A 25,705-nucleotide genomic window follows, 5' to 3' on the forward strand; every position below is an offset into this window, starting at 1 on the left:
TCCTCTTTATAAAATCTATAAAAACATATCATTGGGTGAGAATAAAAAAAAAAAAGATATAGTGAAGTGCAGGGAACGGAACCTTGAGAGCAAGGTTTGGATGCCTAGAGTGTTGGAATCCCCAGGCAAGCCTCCTGGGCACATTCATTTGCTTTACATTTCGGCTTTTCCCAAGGGACTCCTTTGAGAGAGGGATGATCCAATGTCTGTCACCAAGTTAATCAACAAGATGCTGACACAACTAGGGCATGTATGTGATTTTCACGTTTCACATGAGATAGCATTAAAATTCTGTATGTCATACAACTTACAACCTGCAACCAATTCCATCCCTTGCTCCATGGCTCCACTTTGTTCTCTTGAATTGCGCATAATATTTCAAAACATTTTCTAAGCCTCTAAGTACTTAGAAAGTAAGTACTAAGTACTTACTTACTAAGTACTTACTTTCTTAGTAAATACTAAGTACTTACTTTCTAAGGTCAAAAGTACTTATTTTCAACAGATACTGGTTGAGTGCTGCCCTCCCCAGACTCTTCAGACACAGAGCTCATGGCTGCTATATCACATTCAGTCATTCCCACAATCTGATCATGGCACTTTTGGCTTCTCCAAGCCAGGAAAACATCCAGGGTTAAAGAATTTAATCTGGGTGCTGCTGCCTTCCCACCATGTGAGTTGAAGCCTTTCCTAGAGAGACGGAACAGTTCTCCAAGTAGAAGGTCAGCAGCTCCTCCAAGTCCTAATGATTTTCTTGGGGTATGGCTTCCCCACGGTTCCCAGCACTGGCTAGTGAAGTCCACAGCCATGTCCTCAAATGAGATCACTTCATCCTGAAATGTCACATTTATTTGTTGTGAGAAGTTCACTAAAGATGAGCGGACTGCTTTCCCATCTGTGGCAGTTTCAAACATGGCCACAAATTCTTTGCCATTCCTCCCTAGTAATTAGGCTTGTTTCAGTCAGTAGTGTCAATATTAGGCCATGTGACTTCCAACACGGAGATGAGGTCCTAAAGAATGATGTGGCTCCATCTTTGCTGGAACACTTCCTTATCTCTGGGATGGCTCCCATGACTATCTGTTCATGTCCTAATTCCTCTCATAGCTCTCACTGCCCTGGCATCTCCAATGGAATTACAGTTCCTGGCTGGAACATGAGCCCCACGTGTGTAGGGATTTGGTTTGACTGTTCACTATTCTCCCCTTAAAAATGTTTGCTGCAGCCCTGACTGGTGTGGCTTAGTGCGCTGGGCATTGTCCTGCAAACTGAAAGATCACTGGTTTGATTCCTGGTCAGTGCACACGCCTGGATTTCGGGCCAGGCCCCCAGTTGTGGGGCATGCAAGAGGCAAACTGATAGATGTTTCTCTCCCTCTCCCAACCTTCCCCTTTCTCTAAAAAAAAAATAAAATCTTTTTAAAAAGGAAAAAATGTTCGCTGCATATATTAAACTGATCTCCCTTCCCAGGATGACCATACCCAAGCCCCAGAATTCCATGATGTCCGTACCTCTCATGGTCAGTGAAAGATCATCCCATTTTTACTCTAGAATCACCCCAGGAACTGTAGATGATCAACTAAATTAAATATCACCAACCCTCAAAGCAAGAAAGAGGTCCCTCTTTCTGAGGGAAAGAGGAACCCAATCTGAGGCTCCCATCAGATTCCTGATATCAAGGCTATCTTGATTTGGTGCTAGCTAGTTTTTTATGCTCTCTCATGTTTTGCTAGTAATCCTTTTAAACAAAAAGAACAGGCTTTCATGGCCCTGGCTGGTGTAGCTCAGTGGATTGAGCACGGGCCTGCAAACCAAAAGATCGTGGTTCGATTCACAGTCAGGGCACATATCTGGGTTGCAGGCCAGTTCCCAGCAGGGGATGCACCAGAAGCAACCATACATTGATATTTCTCTCCTCTTCCCTTCTAAAGATAAATTAAAAAAAAAAAAAACAGGCTTTCAGAGGCAACAATATCTAGCTAAAATTAAAGCAATATTGTTTTGTTTCAACCAAATATATTTATTTAACTTATGTTTATTTCTACAAAAATGAAGACCCCTTTAAAAGTAGGTTGGAGGGTTTTTTGTTTTGTTTTTTTAACATTCATTCTTTAGAGAGGAGACAAGAGGGAGAAAGGAAACATCAATGTGTGGTTGGTTGTCTCTGGAGCGCCACCTACTGGGGACCTGGCCCAAAACGGAAGCATATTCCCTGACTGGGAATTGGAACTAGTGGCCCTTTGCTTTATAGGCCAGCACTCAATCCACTGGCCTACACCAGCCAAGGTTCCTTTTACTTTATTTGTTGAAACCAGGCAAATTTCTACCAATGGATTTACCACATCCTAGATTTTGGTAATGGTATCCTTATGGTGTCATTTCTTTTTCCCTTGCTTTTCCTGAGACCAGTTTCAAGTGAACCTTGTTCAAACCCTAGTTTGAAAAGCAAAATGTAAAACCTTTGATATAAGTGGGGTTAATTTAAATACTGGGTATTTGCTATTAAGTAATTACTGCTACTACTTTTTTTTAAAGATTTTAGTTATTTTTGGAGAGAGGGGGAGGACGAAAGAGGGAAACACTAATCCATTGCCCCTTGCACACCCCCTACTGGGAACCTGGCCTGCAACCCAAGCATGTGCCCAGACTGGGAATCAAACCGGAGACTCTGGTTCACAGGCCAGCACTCAATCCACTGAGCCACTCCAGCCAACTGCTACTAGTTTTAAGTGGTAATGGTTTTATAGTTATTTAATATTCATTTTATCTCCATTTTACCTTTTTTCCCAATAGGTGTTGGTAACATGTATTTTAAACAGCTTTACTAAGACACAGTTTATATTCAATTCACCTATTTAATCTGTACAATTCAATGGTTTTTAATATATTCAGGGTTATACAACCATCAGGACAATTTCAGAACATTTTCATCACCTCAAAAACAAAATACCCATTTAACAGTTGGTCACATTTCCCCTTAAATTCCCCCAGCCCTAGGCTACCACGATTATGCTTTCTTTATACATTTCCCTATTCTGGACAAAAATAATTTTCTTTTAGAAATACATTCATAGGTGGGCATAGGTGATATTAGTTGATTCAAAGAGTTGACTCAAGGATCCCATTACTGTGGTTCTTTCCATCTTCTGCTCTGCCATTCTCAGCATTCTCTAGGACTGGATTCCTCGTGGTGCTGACAGGGCGGTTCTGTTCCACACATTACACACAGACAACAATGTTCAGAGGGAATAAAAGGGGACACACTAGTGCCCTATGTCCATTTTTGAGAGGGAGGAACACTTCCCCAAAAGCCCCCAGCACACTTGTTATTTCTCCTTGGCCAGAAAGCCCTTTCCTAATTCAAACAAAACACAAGAGGCATGAGACCATCAAGACTCTCCCTTTGGAAGTTAGATTCCAGACTTTCTGAAAGAATATACAAATTGCAGGGTCATATTAACAAGTAACAAACGTGCGAGTAAGATGGCTCTTGGGTAAAGCAACTAGCAAGGTCTGTCCCAGATGAGTTACAGGAACACCCCAGACACAAGAACACAATCTAGGAGCTCACCATGACTGATGTCTGAGCAGAGCAGGAGTGGTTCCCACCAAAAAAGGATGGGTTGTGGGTCTGACTACATCCTACATACAATGCAGTGACTGGATATACATACAAAGGCCACAGCTCTCTGGCCCACAACCTCTGCAGCAATAGGCCCAAGTTAGTCAAGACTTGGTTACTAACTGCCGGCCTCCCTGGTTTTTGCCCCTGTACTATTTAGGAGCAATGGGGAGACAAATATGCCCCCCCAAAGAATCGCGTAAGGCTGTAACAGGGCAAAACCCAGGTTCGGCTGCCTGCCACAAGGAAAGCCAAACTCGTGAAGGTGTGGTGCAAAAAAAGAGGTTTTTAGCCGCACGACCTGGGTGAATGTTGGACAGGAGTCTCAAAGATCATCTCCTTTTCCTGCTCAAGACCCCAGTTCTTATAGGGATAGGGAGGCGAGGGCTTTCTTTCTTCTGTCCATATAATTTTGCTTTTGGCAGGCCAGGGGCCCGATCCATTCATCTTTCTAGCTTTCAGCAGGCTTGGGATCCATCCATTAATCTTTTTAGCTTTCCCCGCTCTAGGGACCCTACCTAGTCATAGTTCTAGTTTCTGGCGCACTGGGGGATCCCCACCCATCCGTTTTTCTAGCTTGTCACACGCTCAGTCGAAGAACCTCCCCTTGCCACCATCTTGACCAATGGGAGAGACGCCCCAGCGCCCAACAGACTGCGGGTAAGAGGACCGCACACCTCCAGTCAGCCACCCTCCAACTTCCACCCTCGACTAAGTGCAAACAGGGCGCCTGCTGCGGCCTTTCACGTTTGCCACTGCCCTTGTGCCCAACCCTTCAGCCTCCGCCAAACGCACAGGATGGTGGCGGGCTACCTTGCTCACCCGCCAGGCAGTCTTCATTTACACCCACAGCAGGTCGGGGCGTCGGAAACGACCCTGAGAAAAGGAGGCCGAGCGCAACTGACGCACGAATCCCGCTCCTGGTGTGGGTCGCCACTGTGGCTGAGGCGCCGGCCTCGGTCACCTGAAAAGAGGAATTGGGTCAGCCCTTTGACTCAGGTTTCGGCGGAGTGGCGCGTCCACAAGGACAACGGCAGGAAACCGCCACCAGCGCGCGGCCTTCTGGGACCTGTAGTTTTTGGCGCTGAGCACGCGCACTTCCGCCGTCCACCGGAAGCCCCTCTGTTACCTCCCCGGCTCAGGTGAGTCAAGCTTGCGGGAATAGCGGGAAGGTTCCGCTGCAAGCGGGCGGGGCGGGTTACAGGACCTGACCGAAATGACCTCGGCAGCGTCCAAGGAGGCAGCGGGCCTGGTTCGCGTATCTCCTCTTGCGGGGCCAGGCAGTGGTATGTAAGATTCAAGCCCCTCTGGCCGCAGGAACCCGTAGGGAGCAGGTCCAGGAAGGGGCCCCTCCAGCATCAGAGCCCCGCTGAGGCACCCCTGCAGCAAGACGGAGCTAGGGTTGCTGTGCTTGGCCCTCCTACCGCAAAACAGGCCCTGGATGGAGAGCTGCTGTGGCCGGCGTTTGTAGCTCTGGGGCCTCCCACCCCGGCCTGAATCGTGCCTCCTGCTTTCCTGCCTGTTAAGGCACACTGCTCACCCCCAGTAGGCTCTCTGTGCAGGAGGTGGTGGCCAAGAGCCTCTTAGCAGCCGTCCAGGGAAGTACACCTTATGGATGAAAAAGTTCTGTGAGAACAACTTAATAGGGAGATAAGGTCATAAATTCTTAACTGGTAGTCATGCTCCAGGCCTGTAACTTCCTTAGGAAGACGTTTATCTTCGCCTTAAGCAAGCTCTGTCCATTGTCTCTGTGCATCTCAGCACACCTTTGAAGTGCCTCTTTCTGGTCAAATAGCTGGACATCCCCAATCTCTACCTTGCTTTCTCCCCGCTCTATGTAAGTAATCTTCCTTACATTCCCATTTTAATTCCAAATGCTTGAAAGCTGCAAACTCATTTCTGGAAAGCATTTTCTCAGTCTGTTGAGATCATACTTTCAGGTGAATTCTCTGTTTGGCTCAAGTAAGTGGTAAAAGTTCCTTATAGGTTTGGACGCCCTTACTTGTTACATCCACACCCTGTACCCCAGAGGGCACCCCAGTCCAAGAATACAGCCACGTTTTCTTCCACTGGTACGTGACTGTTGTGCTCACTTTGAAGAAAAAACTGTTGTTTTCCAAGTGAACAAAGTTAGGGGTAGCCTAGGCAAACAACGTCAGCAACACCAATCTGGGGTGTGGAGGGACTACAGCGGTTGTGTGTGCTAATGCCCCAAGTTAGGGGCTAGGTTAGAAGAGGGGCTGGAGATGTGAGCAGAACTGGAGGTGAGGACTGCAGGGGCAGGAAGCTGTCCTTTACATGAGGGCTTGGATTTCAAGGAGACCGTGGAAGTGGAATCATGTTGCTGTGGAAATAACTCAGTGCAAGGGGGAGTGTCAGTAGAGTGGAAATTGCTAAGACTCCAATTTTTTAAAATTTTATTTATTGATATTAGAGACAGAAACATCGATTTGTTGTCCCTCTTATTTATGCATCCATCGGTTGATTCTTGTGTCCTGTGATCTGGGTTAGAACCTACAACATTGGTGCATGGGGAATGGAGACACTCTAACCAACTGAGCTACCCAGCCAGGGCTCCAGTTCTAGAAAAAAGCCAGGAAGAAGGTCACAGAACAAGAGAAAAGGGATTCCTAGTCACTCTCAGTTCTATTGAGTTGAGGATTCCATGGTGGTGGCGCGGGGGTGGTGTTGAGAAGGGAATGGCAGTGTCAGAAGCCTGGGAGGGAGGTTTAAGCTTGTCAGGAAGCTTGGGGTAGCTTAAAACCCCATGCCAAAGTCAGGGAAAGAAGAAACTGGAAACATAAAGAGAAAGTGCCTCCTCCACAGCCCTGCACAGTTTCCAGCCAGACCAGCTCTCTCCTGGGTCCAGCATGAGATATGGAAGGGGAATTTCATGTCCAAGTATAATTGACATGATTAAATATGCTTGTACTGTGTGTCAACATGGCATCAAGCTCTATAAATGCAACTCATTTAATTCTCACAGAGGCATGATGAGGTAAGAACTGCTATTCCAGGAGTCTACAGAGGAGGAAACAGGGCCAGAGAAGTTAAGGTCTCTTAGGGGCCCTACGGAGGCAAGTTGTAGAGTGGGACTCCACTTTGCAAGTGGGTGGTTTGGCTGCAGAATGGGTGTTCCCAGACAATGAATAGTATCAAAGGGTGGAAATAGACATAGGCAGTAGGTGATTGCCCTGGGTTCGGCTGTTCTGGGAAGTCTTCTTAGTGTGGGGAGCCTGGGGGTGTCAGAAACTCTGTCAAGGGCTCAGCTGAGAGGAGCAAGAACTTGGTGGCAAGAGTGGGGCACTGGGATGCAGGAGTTGCCTTAACCAGAAGGAAAACCTCTGAGAAGTTGCAGGGAGCCCCTTGGGAGCATGTGGGCTTAGGGGAGTATGTGTGCCAGGAAGGTGGAAGAGTCCAAGGTCATCTTTGGAGTGAATTAAGAGGTGTGTCTGCACTGAAGGGGTCACGGTGAGAGGGGCTGGAAGGGGAAGTGAGAACCAGGACTTGCAGCCATAGGGGAAGGAGATGAAGTAGATGTTGTCCTTCCAGTCTCATACCACCCAGGTTGCAGACTCCAGCAGGGGAAGGCAGAGAGGGCCTCCGATGGCTTGGAGCAGATTGTACAGAGCACCCAAGTGAGGGGCCTAGAGGTGGGCCCCACATGGAGAATGACAGGAAAGAGGGCAAGGACAGTGGGCTGGGCCAGGGGGAAGCTGGGAACCAGGCGACAGTGTGCTTGGGACCAGAGACTGCAGAGCTCCTGGCTTCTACTCAGTCATGAAGCCTTGGTGAATTTTTACTCAAGCTATTTTTTTTAACCCACATTCTTTTTAAAAAAAATTATTTATTTATTTATTTTTAGAGAGGGGGAAGGGAGGGAGAAAGAGAGGGAGAGAAACATCAATGTGTGGTTGCCTCTCATGTGCCCCTCACTTGGGAGCTGGCCCGCAACCCAAGCATGTGCCCTGACTGGGAATGGAACCGGCAACTCTTTATTTTGCGGGCCTGTGCTCAATCCACTGAGCTACGCCAGCCAGGGCTCAAGCTATTTTTTTAAATTTATTTTTAAATTATAGTTGACATACAATATTAGATTTGGGTACACAGCATAGTGATTAGGCATTTTTATACCTGTGATCCCCTCGGTAAGTCTAGTACCCATTTGACCCATACACAGTTATTACTGTATTACTGACTGTATTCCCTATTCTTACTTTACATCCATGTGATTATTTTTATAACAGGAAGCTTGTGCTTTTTAATTTTTTTATTTATTGATTTTAGAGAGAGGAAAAGGGAGAGAGAAACATCAATTTGTAGTTCCACTCATTGATGCAGTCACTGGTTGACTCCAGTATGTGCCCTGACTGGGGCTAGAACTCACAAGTTTGCATGTGGAGATGATGCGCTGATCAACTGAGCTACCTGGTCAGGGCAGTTCGTGTGTGGTCCTTAATTCCCTTGACCTTTTTACCTATCCCGGTACCCATCTGGCAGCCATCAGTTTATTCTCTTTATCAATCAGTTGATTTCTGTTTTGATTTTAGATTCCACACATAAGTAAAATTATATGGTGTTTGTCTTTCTCTGATGTATTTCACTTAGGTCCATTCATGCAGTAACAGATGGTAAGATCTCATTCTTCTTTATGGCCAAGTAATATTCCATTTGTATATATGTACCACCACTTTTGTCCGCTAGTCTATTGATGGGCACTTGGGTTGCTCCCACATCTTGGCTATTGTAAACAACCCTGCAGGGAACATAGCAGGACATAAAATCCTTTCAAATTAGTGTTTTGGGTTTCTTTGCATATAAATCCAGGAGTGGGGTTATAAGGCAGTTCTGTTTTTAATTTTTAGAGGAAAATCCATGTGGTTTTCAATAGTGGCTGCACCAATCTGCATTCCTTCTCTCCACATCCTCACCAACACTTGGTGGTTGATTTATTCATGATAGCCATTCTGACTGGTGCGAGGTGATAACCCTGCATCTTAATTTGCATCTTTCTGATGATTAAGTGCAGTTGAGCATCTTTTCATATGTCTATTGGCCATCTATGTGTTCTCTCTGGAAAAAATGCTTATTCAGGTCCTCTGCCCATTTTTTAATTGGATTTTTAAATGTTGAGATGTATGAATTCTTTATATATTTTGGATATTAACTGATTATCAGATATATCATTTACAATTATCTATTCCCATTCAGTAAGTTGCCTTTTTGGTTTTTTTGTTTTTGTTTTTGGTGGGGTTTTTTTGGTTTGGTTTTTTTGTTTTTTTGGTTTTTGCCTTTTTGTTTTGTTGAAGCTTTCCTTTGTGGCCAAAAGCTTTATAGTTTAATGTCATCATTTTTTGTTTTGTTTTGTTTTTTCACATCTGTTTCCCTTACCTGAGGACACAAATCTAAAAATTACTGGTTTGATTAGTGTCAGAAAGCTTATTGTTTTATGGTTTGGGGTCTTACATTTAAATCTTTATTCCATTTTGAGTTCATTTTTGTATATGAAGTTATAAACTGGTCTACTTTCTTTTTTTCTGCATGTATCTGGCAGGCTTCCTAACACCTTTTATTGAAAATACTGCTTTTTTTTCCCCCTAAAGACTTTATTTTCAGAGAGAAGGGAAGGGAGGGAGAAAGAACAGGAGAGAAACATCAATTGCTTCCCTTGTGTACATACCCCAACCTGGGACCAAACCCTCAGCCTAGACACGTGTCCTGACTGGGATTCAATCCGGCAACCCTTCAGTTTGCAGGCTGGCTCTCAATCCACGGAGCCACACCAGTGAGGGATGAAGACGCTGTCTTTACCCCATTTTACAACCTTGCCTCTTTGCTCACCAGTCACAGATGTACCATATAAATGAGATTTTCTTTCTCAGCTCTCTGTTCTGTTATTCTGCCCCAGGCAGTAGGGCAGCATCGCGGCACCTCCAGAATTATCCTGAGGGAGAACACTCCTCCTCCGGAGCGCCTTTTGCTGCCCTCAGCGCTTTCATAACCTCCTTGTCACAATTCCCCACACATATTTTTGGAAACCGACTGATGTTTCATTGTAATATATTTAAATTGTGCTTTTTTTTTTGAAACCAGGTCCTGTATCACTGTTCTTTGACAATTGTGCAGGGTTTTTGTTTTTTGCAAACCAGTTGTTTCATTGGAATGTTTTTAAAGCGTGCAGTTGTTTTGACACCCTGTCTTTACCTCCCCCCATTCATTCTCATGAGATGACAGGAAAAATTGGCCCCTCTCTATGTATGTGGGGGGAATCTGTGTCTGTTGGATCACAGTTCAGACACCCCAGCACATGTCTGGGCATTGCCTCGAGCCCAGGGACAGCCCGGGTTGGTCCCCAGGCTCAGTCCTGAGCATGCTGAGCCCATTTCACCACCGGAAAGCTGTCTCAGCCACTTTGGCTGACCTCAGAGCCTTGGACAAGAGTGCCGTGTGGTCACAGTTCTACCTCCCTGTTCCTCACACCCCAGCGGAATGTTCCTCAACTGGTATATTCCCCTCCCTTGTTTGGGGTTGGAGTGGGCTCAAGAGTGTGGGGGTACCGAGCAGTGGCCGAATCCCTAATTGTCCCCCCACCCCCAGCACTGCCTCCTGAGGACATCTGCCCTCTGTACACCACCTTCTTCCAGTTTGAGGAGGAAATGGAGGCGGATTCTCAATCAGTTCCATCCCAGGTAAGTTAGGTTACCTCTGCTCTTTTTGCCCCTCAGTGTTCTCAGCTATAAAATGGGTCCAGGAATAGCACTCGCCTCTTCAGGAGGACACACACAGGAGCTCAGTGATGCAGCCTCATACCTTTGGGTGAGACCTATGGGCTCCCTGCAGATCAAGCACCTTCCCTGTGCAGATGAGCCACTTGCACCTGGTTCTGGGCCGTATCTCCTCCCCTCAAGTCCTGTGTGGCTGCCGGAAGTGGGATGCTGTCTGCATGGTCACATCAGGACAACTCACACCTGAGAAGCTCAGGGACTCGTCCAGGTGTCTAGCTGCTAAGGCATGAAGCTGAGGTGCCAAATTGGGCCTGGCGGCCAGGGCCAGGGCGTAGGGCCCTTTGCCTGCCAGCCTCTGTTGAGAGCCGGCTCTACCAGTGTTTTCCGTAAAGAGCAGGTGGTGGAAATTACCTTAAGCTCTTTGGGCCACACGTGGTCTCTGTCCCATATTTTTTTGTACACAGCCCTTTAAAAAACAAAATCTATTCTTAGCTATATTTGTCTGCTGCTGTAACAAAATACCACAGGTTGTGTAGCTCAAGCAACATTTATTTTGTCATAGTTCTGGAGACTAAAAGTCTGAGACCAAGGTGCTAGCGGGGTTAGTTTCAGGCGAGGACTGTCTTCCTGGCTTGAAGATTGTGCCTTCTCTGTGTCTTCACATGACAGAGAAAGAAGCCTCTGGTGTCTCCTTGTACTGTAAGGACACCGATCCCATTGCATTAGGGCCCTACCCTTATGACCCCCCCCCATTAACATTATTTGCTTTTGTAAAGGCCCTGCCCCCAAATACAGTCACATAGGGGGGTAGGACTTCAACATATGAATTTAGGGAAAAAACAGTTTCACTAGCTCATGGCATTAGCCTTCTCAAAATACACCACAGTCTTCATTTGTCCCCCAGGCTGTAATTGCTCATCTCTGATTTAGAACATCCTCTTTGACTGCCCTCAAATCTGTGATTTTGTAGAGAAGCAGGGGATGGGGTTCTCCCCGTGGGGTTCCTCTTGTTTCCCAGGACAGAAAATCAGGATTGCTGGTGTGACCAGCAATAGACTCAGAAGTGAAAATGCTGTGCATTGGGTCAGTGTCTGATCAGATCACTGCTCAAAGGTGGGAACCTGTGGGTGCTCTGGACATCATGTCTCCTTCCTTTTGCTGGCCTGTTACCTCCTCAACCTCCACATCGGGGAGACATGGCCCCGTGGTAACGTGGGTGATGTTTCAGCCACCTGTCAGCTTCAAGGATGTGGTTGTGAGATTCACACGTGAGGAGTGGAGACAGCTAGACACAGTTCAGAGGACACTGTACCGCGACGTGACACTAGAGACATGTGGCCACCTCGTCTCCCTGGGTAAGGTGGGCTCTGCCATTGCATGGGCTTTCTGCTTCTGGGACTCCAAACTGTGGCTCTTCCCTGGATGTGCTTGTGCTGGGGTGGAGCAGTCCAGAAGTGGGTCCCTTCGAGGTGCAGATCCCAGGTGTTGCTGCTTAGCCTCTACTACAGGACTAGCCATTCATTCCCCAGAATGGCTCTAGGTCCCTCCTAGTCCGTCCATATCTGACCCCAGGGAACAAGGGCTGGGCCGGAGAATGTAGTTGTCTTCATCTCCAAGCAGAGCACCAAGTCTTGTGTTTTTCCCCATTGACCAGGGCTTCTGCTCCCCAATCTGGATGTGATCTCCCGCCTGGAGAATGGTGAGGACCCATGGAGGGCAGAGCAGGAACCTCCTATCCGAGGTGAGAGCCTTTGGTTGGGCAGAGTTCCCTAGGTTGGAGGTGGAGGGCGGCCATGCGTGGGGAGCTTGCTCGGGTGTTCTGTGCAGCTGCCTCATGTCCAGCTAGGCAGCCACCTCTTCCTCCAGGGACCCAGCTCACGGAATGCACATGCCACTGTCTCAGGCGTGGGTTTACTTCTTTCCCCTGCTCCCCTTTGGTCTTTACCCCTCACGACCTTGTCTTATCCCCAGGTCCTTTGGATCCCTCTTCCCTGAGCTCCTTGTCATAAGTTCACTGTGGAAGCAGCTCCTCAGGCTTCCCTGTTAGGCCTGCTCTTTCCCCCCGGTGTGTTTGAAGTTCCCATGACTTCCAGATGATCCCCTGGTGTGGTAAGACCTTACGTATCCTAGGAAATGTCAGCGCTTGTTTCTTTCAGAAGAATTCTTCCTGTTCTTCTGGACCTGCTTTCCAGGTCTTCCCATCCCACAGACCCACCTCCTCATATATCCCAGTGTGTCAGCCTGATTGGAATTCCTTTTTCAAACAGCTATTTCAAGACACAATTTACCCATTTAAAGGGCCCAAAGGTTTTTAGTGTATTCACATCACCAGAATCAATTTAGAACTTGTTCATCACCCCAAGTAAATTGGGCTACCTCTCATGGTCCTTTTGTTTTAAATAATAGATTTCTTTAAAGTTTATTTTTCAGTTACAGTTGACATATAATACTATGTTAGTTTCATATGTAAAACAATAGACATTTATTTATATAACTTACAAAGCGATAACCCCAATAAGTCTAGCATACTTCTCAAACTAGACATTTTTATTACATTATTATTGAGAATACTCCCTATGTTGTACTTTTTTTACATCCATGTGAATATTTATATAATTGACAATTTGTATTTCTTAATCCCTTTCACCTTTTTCATCATAGACTATTTAGAAAGCAGTTGTATGTTTACACAAAGTTGAACAGAACGTAGAGTTTGCACTTACCTCTTAGTCCACACATTCACAATTTCCCCTATTAATATTTTGCATTCTGTGGTACATTAGTTACAATTGATGAGCCTTTATTGATTGTTCTGTTATTAATAGTGATCAGTAGTTTACATTAGGTTCACGCTTGGTATTTTACATTCTGTGGGTTGGACGAATGTGGGATGAGTTGTATCCACCATTTTATAGTATTACACAGAGTAGTTGTACTATCCTAAAAACCCTCTGTACTCTGCCTGGTCATCCTTCTGGCTGGCCTGACTCCTGCTAACCACTGATTATTTTACTGTCTCTTTAGTCTGCCTTTTCTGGAATGTTCTGTAGTTGGAATAATGCGTTCTGTGGCCTTTTCCGATGGACTGCTTTCACTTACCATCATGTGTGCCCTTCTCATCACCTGGAGGCATTGAATTTATCTCTGTGTTTCTGCTCCAGCTGATCCTGTAACTCTCACCTACAGCCTGTTATTTCTTCCTCTGAAGTCTCATCTGTAATTATCCTTGGTCCTCATGTCATTCAGAATTCAGTTTACTGGCCACACCTTCCTTCTGTCTAACATAGATGTTACTATTTGCCTGACCTGCAGTTTGTCTTCCTCTTTTCGTGATCTTGACTCAGAAGTTGTTGTGGAATGTTTAACCACCTTTGCTCGGTTTCCAACAGCCAGGCACAGTTTTGACACATCTTACCCATCCAGAGATTTCTCTTGTCCTTGTCCTCAAACACCCTATCACTCCCCTTTATTGGGTCATAGTTTCATTTGAAAAAGTCCTCATTCCCATCATTGGGGATTCCAAAGCAAAACCCCAAATGAACACATCAGAGTCTCAGGAAGGAGAACAGTGTTGCTTATAGGCATTGCTGGGTATAGATAAGGACCTTACACAAGAGGGAAAGAGGATCTTTGACATGAGGGAAACGTCCCCATGGAAGTCAAGGGATGGCCAGGAGTGTATTTAACACTTTGGTAAGTGGAGGGTCCTTGTCTCCTTGGCAGGCATGGAGAGCAAAGGATGGGTGCTTGAACAGAGGCTTTGTGGGACTAGATGCTGGTGGCTACATAACTGGGATGAACAGAGTGACCAACAAAGGGGGAATTTCAGAGGACCTCAGTAAGTGTCCTTAGCTGGGAGTTTATTGGGTGCACTGGGAGCCCAGTATCAGCAACAGAAGGAGGAATCAGTAACGACGGTGATGATGTCAGCAGTACTGTGAGCTCTCAGTGTGTCCTGTGCCAGACACTGTGAAGCTCACATGTTGACTCATTTATGCCTCAAAGTAAACCTGGCAAGCTAAGCATTCTTATTCCTGGCATACCACCAAGGAAGGTGATCCTCAAAAGTCACCAGTTGGGGAAGTCTGTGGTTTGGACTGGCCAACCACGCTGCTTCACAGATGACAGTGCTTTTCTGGTGAATCTGTAGCATCAATTCTGGAATGGTTAAAGCAATGCTTTTCTCTCTGTGCAGCCAGAAGGAGTGATAGAAATGGTGCCTATGACTATTAAGTCATTCTGGTGTTTGAATCCCGTTTTAAGATTCAAAATCAGCCCTTGCTGATTAGCTCAGGGGATTGAGTGTGGGCCTGCAAACCAAATGTCGCCAGTTCAATTCCCAGTCCAGGGTGCATGCCTAGGCTGTGGGCCAAGTCCCCAGTGGGAGGCACGTGAGAGGCAACCACACACTGATGTTTCTCTCCTTCTCTTCCCCCCACTCTAAAAATAAATAAATAAAATCTTTTTTAAAAAGGTTCAAAATCAGAAAATAGGCTAAGATTCTGAGTCAGTAATTAGATTGAGGCACAAGTTAAGATCCTGTATTAGTTTCTGGAGGGTTCTATAATAAACTGTCACTGGGTTTAAAACAACACAAATTTAGCCCTGGCTAGTATAGCTCAGTGAGTTGAGTGCCAAGAATCGAAAGGTCGTGAGTTTGATTCCCAGTCAGGGTACGTGCCTGGGTTGCAGGCCAGGTCCCCAGTTCGGGTGCATGTGAGAGTCAACCAATCACTGTTTCTCTCACTCATCGATGTTTCTCCCTCTCTTTCTCCCTCCCTTTCCCTCTCCCTAAACAATAAATAAAATCTTTGAAAAACAGAAAAAAATTAAACAACACAAATTTATTCTCCCACCATCCCTGGAGGCCAGAAAGCTGAAACAACATCAACAGGGCCATGTTCTCTCAGGAGGTCACTGGAGGAAATCTCTTCCCTGTCTGTTCCAGGTTCTGGTGGCTGTGACATTCCTTGGGTTTTTCCCACATCACTTCAGTCTCTTAAGTCCAACATCTTTATATTTCTGCTCTGTGCTTGTTAATTTATCTCTGTGTATTCGTTCATTCTTCCTCTAATTCCATCATAGAAGGTCACTTGTGAAATTTACAGCCAGATAATTTCCCCATCTCAAGATTCAGCAGTTCTGCCTTCCGGGTACCAGCTCTCTGCTGCCCTGCACACTGGGCTGGCTTCAGGCCCAGGATACGGGAGCCCGTCTGCTGGTCCAAGTGTTGTGCTGGCGCACTCGTGGTGAGAATCGGGAAGAGGAGCAGACAATAAGGATAGGCTCAAAAAAAAAAATGAGGAAGAAAATACCATGGCAAATATGCACCACCAAAACGAAGAAATGGAGCGGTGTATGCAGAATGGAGAGGAAGACCACCAGCCGCAGGAAATAACAGTCGGCGACAGGCATGCGAACGGGCCCCTAACTTCCAATGGGCCATACCCAACTGGCAGATCAATGATGGGATGGGTGGAGATGGAGATGATATGCAAATGTTCATGGAAGGGATGGGAGAAATCTGGAGAAAAATTAGGAAGCTGCAGTTGTGGAATTGTCTGCATATCCTGATGGGGGAGTTCTCTAATCTCTAACCATGACCATCATGATGAATTTTGCCTTGATTCCTATCATTTTCCATGAGACTAATACTGTGATTCCCACTGCTTTTTCCTTGCATTTCCTGATACGCCTTTACTGATCCATTTGCTGTGAACCATATGTAATTTCCATGTGTCAAGTGGGTTCTGTGTCACCAACTTCTAATGGAGATTGCCTTGGCACACAGTAGTTTCACCCGTTTACATGGAAAAATGTTAAGTGAATAAAGCAATGAAAAAGCAACCTAAAAAAAAAGAAAGACACAGTAGTTCTGCAAAGATCTTTTTTCAAATACAATACCATATTTACAGGTCCCAGTAACTGGACATAGGTATGTATCTTTTGTGTTTATTGAGGTCCATATACCTTCAGACTCAGTTCTTTCTGGGGATTTCTCCTTTAATCTTTATGCTTGTACTTGTTCGTAGTCCTCTACTTCCTCTTTGGGGACCAGTTCTCCTGAATTATCTCATTACCTTTGCTTGTTTTTTGTGCATCACTTGATTCCTGATCCATCCCACTCTTTTATATTCTGTGTGAAATTACAGTCCATAGATTCGAAACAAACCCAGAGACACTTCTCATACTTGGTGTTTTTCTTGTTCCCCTCCCCCCTTCTAAGGCTTCTGCAATAATTTGGGCATTTTGGATTTCTTTCAGACTTGATGACTACACTTGAAAAGAAAGAGTTACCTCCTGGAGAGGATACTGCTGTGGAAGAGCTGTCCTTCCACGTAAATATGAAATGCTGTGTAGAAAGCCCCTGGTCTGTGCAGGGTTGGAGGGACCAGCCAGGGGAACAACACAATGAATCTTTGAGTCAAATTGTACTTACCTTGGAGGAGTTTGCGCAAGAGGAATGTTGTGAACATGACCTTGGGGGAGGTTGTCAGAGTGAAAGTCCTCTACCTCCAGCATTACCTACAAAAACACCTTTCCACAAGCTTGACTCACAAGTTCAACAGTTGAAACAGAGTTCAGTTTTTGTCAATCACTGGAAAGGCTGGACCAATCAGAAGACCTGTGAAAATCTTGCAAGTGCCAGAGCCTTCTCTCAGAACATTCACTTGCATAAACTTGCAGACGTTGAAAAGGAAGATAAAAAGCCTCATGAATGTACTGTCAGAAGTGACTCTTTGAAATATGGTACTTCTATTCATTTCCATAACAGAATATTTTCATCAGAGAACAGTAATGATTGTAAGGCCAATGGAAATGTCATTAACCATAGCATGTCTCTGAATAAAAACCAACCAGTGCATTTTGGAGAAAGTCAGTATAAGTGTGATGAACGCTTTGTGCAACCTGAAGTAATTGTTGTATATCCTGGATGTGAGGAGGAATGCAGTGCCTTCTACATGGCCTCATCTTTTAGTGACTGTGACATCAATCAGACAAGAAAGAAGCCACATGCATGTAATCTATGTGGAAAATCTGCCAGCTGTTGCTGTAAGCTTGTACACCAGAGAACACACACTGGAGAGAAGCCATGTAAATGCAATCATTGTGGTAAAGCCATCTGTGGGAGCTTTTACCTTTCACATCAGAGAATTAACTTGGGCAAGAATCCCTATGAGTGTAGTGACTGTGGGAAATCTTTTAGGCAGCAATCACAGCTTGCTGTGCATCAGAGAATCCACACTGGAGATAAACCTTATAAATGCAGTCATTGTGGAAAAGCTTTCAGGTGGAGATATCTCCTCATTGTGCATCAGAGAATACACACCGGAGAGAAGCCCTACCAGTGTAATGTGTGTGTTAAAGCCTTCAGTGGTCGGTCTGCTCTTAGGAGACATGAGAGAACACACACGGGTGGAAAACATTTTGAATGCAATGATTGTGAAAAGTTCTTTAACCGACAGAGTCACCTTACTAGGCATCAGAGAAGTCATACTGCAGGGAAACCTTATTTTTGTGCTCATTGTGGAAACTCTTTTAGCTGTAGCTCTGACTTTGTTGCGCATAAAAGGATTCACACTGGAGAGAAACCCTATGAATGTAACCACTGTGGGAAGTATTTTTGGCAGCAATCACAGCTTCTTGTACATCAGCAAGCTCATACTGGGGAGAGGAAAATTTATGAATGCAGTCATTGTGAAAAAGGTTTCAAGTGGAGATCTCACCTCACTCTACATCAGAGAACCCACACTGGAGAAAAGCCCTATGAATGCATTGAATGTGGGAAAGCCTTCAGTGATGGGTCATCTCTTAGAAAACATAAGAGAACACACACTGGTGAAAAACCCTATCACTGCAACCACTGTGGGAAATCTTTTCGGCAGCAATCACAGCTTGTTGTACACCAGCGAACCCATACTGGAGAGAAACCTTATGAATGCAATCACTGTGGAAAAGGTTTCAAGTGGAGATCTCACCTCATTCTACATCAGAGAACCCACACTGGAGAAAAGCCCTATGAATGCATTGAATGTGGGAAAGCCTTCAGTGATGGGTCATCTCTTAGAAAACATGAGAGAACACACACTGGTGAAAAACCCTATCACTGTAACCACTGTGGGAAATCTTTTCGGCAGCAATCACAGCTTGTTGTACACCAGCGAACCCATACTGGAGAGAAACCTTATGAATGCAGTCATTGTGGAAAAGCTTTCAGCCAGAGATCTATCCTCACTGTTCATGAGAGAACACACACTGGAGAAAAGCCCTATAAGTGTAAAATTTGTGTTAAAGCCTTCAGCCAGAGATACCTCCTCATTGTGCATCAAAGAACACACACTGGAGAGAAGCCTTATCAGTGTAACATGTGCATTAAAGCCTTTAGTGGTCGGTTAGCTCTTAGAAAGCACGAGAGAACGCACACAGGTGAGAAACCTTGTTAATGAATGTAATCATTGTGAAAAGGCCTTTACTGGGCAGAGTCCCTGTAATGGGCATCAGAAAATTCACACTGGAGAGAAACCATATTTTTGTGCTCATTGTGGAAAGTTCTTCAGCAATAACTCCTATTTTTGTCACACATAAAACTATTCACACTGGAAAGAAACCCTATGAATGTTACTACTGTGGGAAAACTTTTTACACAGCTTGTGTATCTGTGAATTCATCCTGGAGAGAAGAAATCTTATGAATACAGTTATTGTTGAAAGGTTTCAAGTGGAAAGCTTTCAGTACGCATCAGAGAACGCACACTGGTGAGAAACTTTACAAATGTAATCATTGTGGAAAGGCCTTTCCTGGCATCAGACTTGCCTTACTGGCCATCAGAGAATTCATAGTAGAGAGAAATCCTATAAATGTAACAAGTGTTGGAAGGCTTTCAGTTAAAGTAGATCTCTAATTCAATATGAGAAAACTCATAGAGAAACCCTATGAATAATTAAGATGGAAAAGCTCACTGCTAGAACTTGTTTAGACATCAGATGACCACATGCATCAGAATTGCTTGGAGTGTATATTGAAACTGCAGATTACCAAGTTTATCCTAATTTACTAAATCAAAAGTCAACCAGTAAAACCCAGGAGCTCAGCATTTCCTAAAGCAGCATGTTATTTGTACATGCACTAAAATGTGTTTACTTCTGCGTTTATGTGAGAAGGTAAACTTTCAGTCAAAGCTCATAGCAGAGAATAGAAAACTCAGAATAGAACTGTGTTTGTTACCATTTTATTGCAAATAGCCACATAAAGTCACCAGATTTTATCCCTATAACATTCCTAAAAAAATGATGGGGGGCTGGCAGATACTATATATCCAAGAGAGGCTGAAGTGTATGTCCACAATGGTAAAAATGTGAGAGGCCATTACTGTAACTGTAGATTTGAGCATGGGGCAGCATCACCTAGGGGCACATACTGGGAAAGGCTGAAGCCAGGACTAAAGAGAGGGCGGCAGCACTGGAGGTCACAGCCCCTTGGCAGAGTTTAAGGCTCATAGCTTTGTGGCAGGAGAGCAGGATTGAAGGTCTGCTCATGAAATTCCAGATTTTCTCCCCCTTTTTTAGTCTTGTCTTGCATAAAGTATCTGCCTGTGGGTGAGCAAAATGAAATAGAGAGTGAATTAGTTATGAAGAAATAGTTGGTCTGGGGGCTAGGGAATAGGTGTATTATGCTCCAGAACAAGGGCTGTCCTTAATATTTCAAGGACCTTCATACTAAAACCTGGTTCCTGCCCTATTCCCCTCAAAGAGAACCATTAAAACAGCCCCCACCATCTATGGAGACTCCCTTCTGATTTCTGATAGTATCTACAATGTGGATGGAAGGCAGGGAGTGAGAGGTTTGAAAGCCTTCAACATCAAAGAAAATATCTGAGGTTAAAAAAAAAGCTCAAGAAGGACAGATACTCAGAGGAACTAAACATTTAAAATGAAGATTGAGTCAGAAATAATTGCAAATGAAAAATAAATGCAAGGTAGTATTTTAAAAAGTTATTAGAACAAAAATAAGCTGAAATTAAAAGAAAGATTTTTTTAAAAAGAGAAAAAAATTTTGCAGAGCTGAAAGAAAATCTTAAGGTCCTGCCAATTACTATACAGGATTAGTAACATCTGTTGAGAACAACGCAGTTAAAAAGACATTGCAGAAACTTCTAGAGATAATAGTTTTAAAACAAAGAAAAGGAATAGAGCCCTGGCTGGTGTAGCTCAGTGGATTGAGCGCAGGCTGTGAACCAAAGAGTCACTGGTTCAATTCCCAGTCATGGCACATGCCTGGGTTGCGGACCAGCTCCTCACTGTGGGGCATGTGAGAGGCAACCATACATTAATCTTTCTCTCCCTCTATTCCTCTCTCTCTAAAAATAAATAAATAAAACTTAAAAGAAATAGGGTTTTTTTTAAAAGAAAAGAAATGTTCTTATTAGAAATAGGGTTTTTTTTTTTAAAGAAAAGAAATGTTCTAATTTTAAAGAAAAATGTAACCAAGGACATCAGGGTAAACAAATTTTATTGTTAAATTAAAGATTATTTATTTTTTTAGGAAGGAGGGAGGGAGGAGAAGGAAGGAAAGAAACATCAGTATGTGGTTGCCTCTTACAAGCCCCCATTTGGGGACCTGGCCGGCAACCCAGGCATGTTCCCTGACTGGGAATTGAACTGGTGACCCTTTGGTTTGCAAGGCAGCACTCAGTCCACCGAGCGATGCCAGCCTTGCAAGGCTTATGATTATGATTATTTTTATTTTTAGAGAGGGGAAGGGAGGGAAAGAGACCAGAAGAGAAACATCAGTGTGTGGTTACCTCTCCCCCTCCCCCTCCTGAGGACCTGTCTTGCCTTGTCACCAGAAAGTCACTAGGACCCTGGAGAGGGCTTGATATTCTGAGACAATTGAACAGAATCTGAAGGGACAAGACAGGTATGTGAATTTGGATAACCACCAGATACTGAATGTATTTTCCCAGGGTCCTTCTGGCACTTACCTGGTACCTTTCATAAAACCACTTAGGTAACATAACTTTCATGATTTATATTGGATCCTGAGATTGAGATGAGCAGTCTGAGCAGAGCAGGTGGGGATTTTACTTCCTGGTGTGATTGTTGGGCCTGCTGCTGAGACCAGCAAATCATTGGCGTAGCATTCAGAAGATGCTGGAGCCTGAGAGGAAGGACCTGCCCAACAGATTCAGCAACGTGAATGTTTGGCATTCTTGTGATCCAGATATCTAAGAGCAAGTTTAATTCATTAAGTCCTGGAAGCTCAGATATGGATGTTGTATCTGAAGTCCCAGGATACGAATGTTCCTTCTCCAACATGAGGAGTCCGCAGGGGTTGTGTGGTCTTGTCCTGCTGGAGACAACACCCATTGAGAATCACAGGCGGGAAGATGGATTTGTGTGCAGGAAATGGGAGGGCAGTATGAATACGCACTGTGTTCTGAGAGGTACCCTGTGCTTTAGCAAGTCACAAACCTGATACTCCAAGGACCCGAGAACTGGGCTCATTTGAAATGAGAACCTGAGACCTTTCCTCCTGAAATGATTCTCATAATCAGAGTCTAGTGATAACTAATGAAAATGTGTGTAAGTCCCACCTGAAAGGAAGTGTTGGAATTGCAGTTTCTGGGTCCATCTTCAGAGAGTCCACTTCCTCAGGCTGAGGGGCAACCTAGACATTTGCATAGTCCGAGGGCAGTTTTGTAAAATTTTAAAATTTAAAGTGGGTATGGTTTTGGAGAGGGAAATAATTTATTGTTCCACTCACGCATTGCTTGATTCTTATATGTGTTCTGACCAGAAATTGGACCCACAATCTTGGCATATCAGGGCAATGCTCTAACCAACTGAGCTACCCAGCCAGGGCTAAGGACACTTTCTGTAGCTATATTTTTTTCTGAAAGATTTTTTAAATTTATTTATCTTTAGAGGGGAAGGGAAGGAGAGAGGGAGAAAAATATCAATGTATGGTTGCCTCTCGTGTGTCCCCTGCTGGGAACTGACCTGCAGTCCAGGCATGTGCCCTGACTGGGAATCGAACCACGATCCTTTGGTTCACAGCCCGTGCTCAATCCACTGAGCTATACCAGCCAGGGCTCTATAGCTATATTTTTTTTAATTTTGAAAAGAGTAATCTCTAAATTGTATATTCATATATGTTTCATTTGGTTTCACTTAAATTTGTGATCAGGTAAAAAGGAGACCCAAAAAAGAAACCACACCCACTTCATGTAAGTGCTGAACTGTATTTTTTTAAATTGATTTGATTTGTCTTTTTAAGTTCATTTTTTATACCTCCTTTCCCATAATCACCACACTGTTGTTTGTGTCCATGAGTTACTTTTCTTTAGGAGGGCAGGCTGCTTTGAACAAATCCATCCTCCCTCCCCACTTCAAAATACAGGTACCAGAATAATCCTAAACATATTTTTGATACAACTAGCAGTGGAATGATTGCGGACCCAGAAGACAATCCGCAATCCAGAGGTTTTCCACAAGATTTCATGGGATTCCACATATAGTTGTATGCCTGGCTTAGATTTATTGCAGTAATATACCAAGGATAAGTAGTTTATGCATAAAGGAAAAAACATGAAGTCTGGGGGAATCCATGTGCAGGTTTTAATTGCTCTCCCCTCCTTTGAAGTGGTCACACAAAGCAGCGGGGACCAGGCAATAAGACACCGTCTGCCCAGCATGGACCAAAGGCCAGACTCCCAGTAGTAGAGTGGGTTCAGTGTAAACTGGGTTGTTGTTTATGGGTTTGCTTTGGTTTTTGTTTTTATTTTTCATAGTCTAGGCACAGTGAAAAGGCACCATTCTGAAAGCCGGTTTTGCAAAAAGGACCTAAACTGTGCAACCTCAGGCCTGTTGTATTTATCCTTTTTTTCATAAGCTTTCATATCTCTTCAAATATGAATGCAATTAGCCTTATTCACCGTACCTGTTGCATTAAGCTGCTTAAACTGCAGCTCTGGCTACACATGTGGAGGATGTACATGGCTTATACAGTTCCTGCTTCAGATTGGTTTTCAGGAACATGTCACAACTCAGTATTCTTGGCATTTCTTGCCTTGATTCTGTCTTGTAGACATGGATCCCATTTTGACTGCTTTAGGCTTAGCTTAAAAGCCACGGTCTTGATAATGTAAGAGAGAAACATCAGTTGCCTTCCAAGCTGGGACTGAACGTACAACCCAGGAATGTGCCTGGACTGGGAATGAAACTTGCAACCTTTTGGCAGACAGGATGATGCTCAAATAACACACCTGGCCAGCATGCAAAACATTTTTTAAAAAGTTTTAAACAGTGATGACTTCTTAAACTAAGATGCTTGTGGTACAAAGAAGGCAGAAGGGAGAGACATTTAAGGGGTAAAATTTCCAAAGCCAGGATCACATTGATGTTACTACCCAACATTCACTTCTTGCCAGTCCAGGAGTTCATTGGAATCAGCTGGGTGATTGTTTTCACTTAGGGTCACTCATGCAGTTTCAGACATAGCGACTGCTAGAGTCCTGTGGAGACTTCAGCAGCCAAGATGGCCCACTCTAAGGCTGGAAGTAGACGCTGACTGCCAGCTAGGAACTCAGCTTGGACTGTTGGCTGGAGCACTCACATTGGACTACTTCGCATGACCTGGGCTGTTGTCAACAGGGTGACTGGATTCCAAGAGGGAGTATCCCAGGAATGAGCATTTCAGCTCCTTATGATATAGCCTCATAAGTCATACATCATCATTTGACCTTATTTTATTAGATAGCTAGTCAGGGTCTGCCCAGAGTCAAGGGGAGGGGAAATAAATTCCACTTGTCAATGGAAAGAGTGACAAAGAATTTGGGGCCATGTTTAGTTCACAACAGAGCCTCAATGTAATAGAAAAGGAGGAATATAGAGTAACACTGAGATTATGACAGATGACTGAGTAGCTTGAGGTGACATGAAGAAGCAAACTTCGAATACAGGAACACTGTGTGTGCTTCCACTCAGGTTATATTGAGGTACCTAAGGGACATCAAAGTGGAGCTGCCCACGTTAAAATGTTACCCAGGGTCAGGGAAAGCCTTGAAATATGTCATTACTGAAGTCTCACAAGAAGGTATGAAAGTGTGTTCTTTGAGCTTGTAGAGATCACTTGCTGTGATTTTTTTTTTCCCCAGAGACTTTACCCCTAAACATCTCCATGTCTCCCTCTCTGATCTCCAGTCCTGGGCTCACATGTCCCTTCCTCAGTGAGTGGTTTTTCAAGCATATAGGGAAGTGGTGTGAGCATGCTGTAAAGGCACTTTTTAAGTCTTTTTTTACACTGAGTTTATCCATCTGTTTAGAGAGAAACATTGATTTTGTTCCACTTGCCTCTCACATGTCCCCTGACCAAGGATTGAACCCACGACCCTGGCATGAGGGCCAACCAACTGAGCAACCTGACCACCTGACCAAGGCAGGGTTTTTTATTTATTTTTAGAGAGAAAGGGGAAGGAGAAAGAGAAACATCAGGTGCCCCCCCCCCCGGGAGCCGGGCCTGGCCTGCAACCCAGGCATGTGCCCTGACTGGGAATCGAACTGGCAACCCTGTGGTTTGCAGGCCTGTGCTCAATCCACTGAGCTACTCCAGCCAGAGCTTACTGGTTGATTTTAGAGAGGGAGAGAGAAACATTGATTTGTTGTTCCACTTATTTATGCATGTGTTGGTTGATTCTTGTAAAAAAATATATATATATACAGCTTTATCTAAAAAAGAATAAATAAAAATAATGACACATGTTTTAATACAATACCCAATTTTCACAAAATTACAAGACGTCTTCAGTCTTAAATTGAGGGTGCCAAACGGTTTTTGTAGGTTCTTTCCATCAATATTTCCCTTATTACATATAAAGATGAAAAAAATAATATTTTTTAAAATATTGTGTTAATGTTTGAACGGTGCCCCCTGGGAATTCACATATTGAAGTCCTAACCCCATAACTCAGAATGCAACCTTTGAAATAGTGTCTCTACAGAGGTGATTAAAACCTCACTAGGGTGAGTCCAGCTCCCGTATAATTGGCATCCTTACAGAAAGAGGAAATTTAAAGACAGGCACACGGTCTTGTTTTGTCCCCTTGTATTTAACCCACAATACCCTTATTGTTAGATATATATTTAATATATTTATACTATATATGTGCATTGAATGTATATATGCACATTAAATGTATATATACACATAATGTTTGTGTGTATATACCTACATTAAACTCTCACCCGATACATTTTAATTGATTTTGGAGAGAGCGAAACCGCTTGGTTGCTTTCCGAACCCCCCCGCCCTTCCCCGTCCCCACTGGGATCAACCTGCAACCTAGGTATTTGCCCCTCTG

The 25,705-nt window shown here is 44.3% G+C and overlaps 1 protein-coding gene and 1 pseudogene across 1 annotated transcript; both read left to right on the top strand.

The window, feature by feature from the left end:
• Positions 1–4,771: 4,771 nt before the first annotated feature.
• ZNF544 (zinc finger protein 544) lies at positions 4,772–19,061 on the top strand. Its single transcript, XM_037148430.2, is given in 6 exon segments — positions 4,772–4,908; positions 10,220–10,311; positions 11,576–11,702; positions 12,002–12,088; positions 16,612–18,785; positions 18,787–19,061. Coding segments are annotated over 6 exon segments (2,697 nt in total). The 5' UTR covers positions 4,772–4,838; the 3' UTR covers positions 18,934–19,061.
• On the top strand, positions 14,670–16,199 carry LOC119051617 (protein BEX3-like; annotated as a pseudogene).
• Positions 19,062–25,705: the final 6,644 nt, after the last annotated feature.

Source organism: Artibeus jamaicensis, unplaced genomic scaffold, assembly GCF_021234435.1.
Source record: "Artibeus jamaicensis isolate MK-2021 breed Jamaican fruit bat unplaced genomic scaffold, CSHL_Jam_final contig_723, whole genome shotgun sequence".
In the NCBI taxonomy this organism is placed as follows: domain Eukaryota; kingdom Metazoa; phylum Chordata; class Mammalia; order Chiroptera; family Phyllostomidae; genus Artibeus; species Artibeus jamaicensis.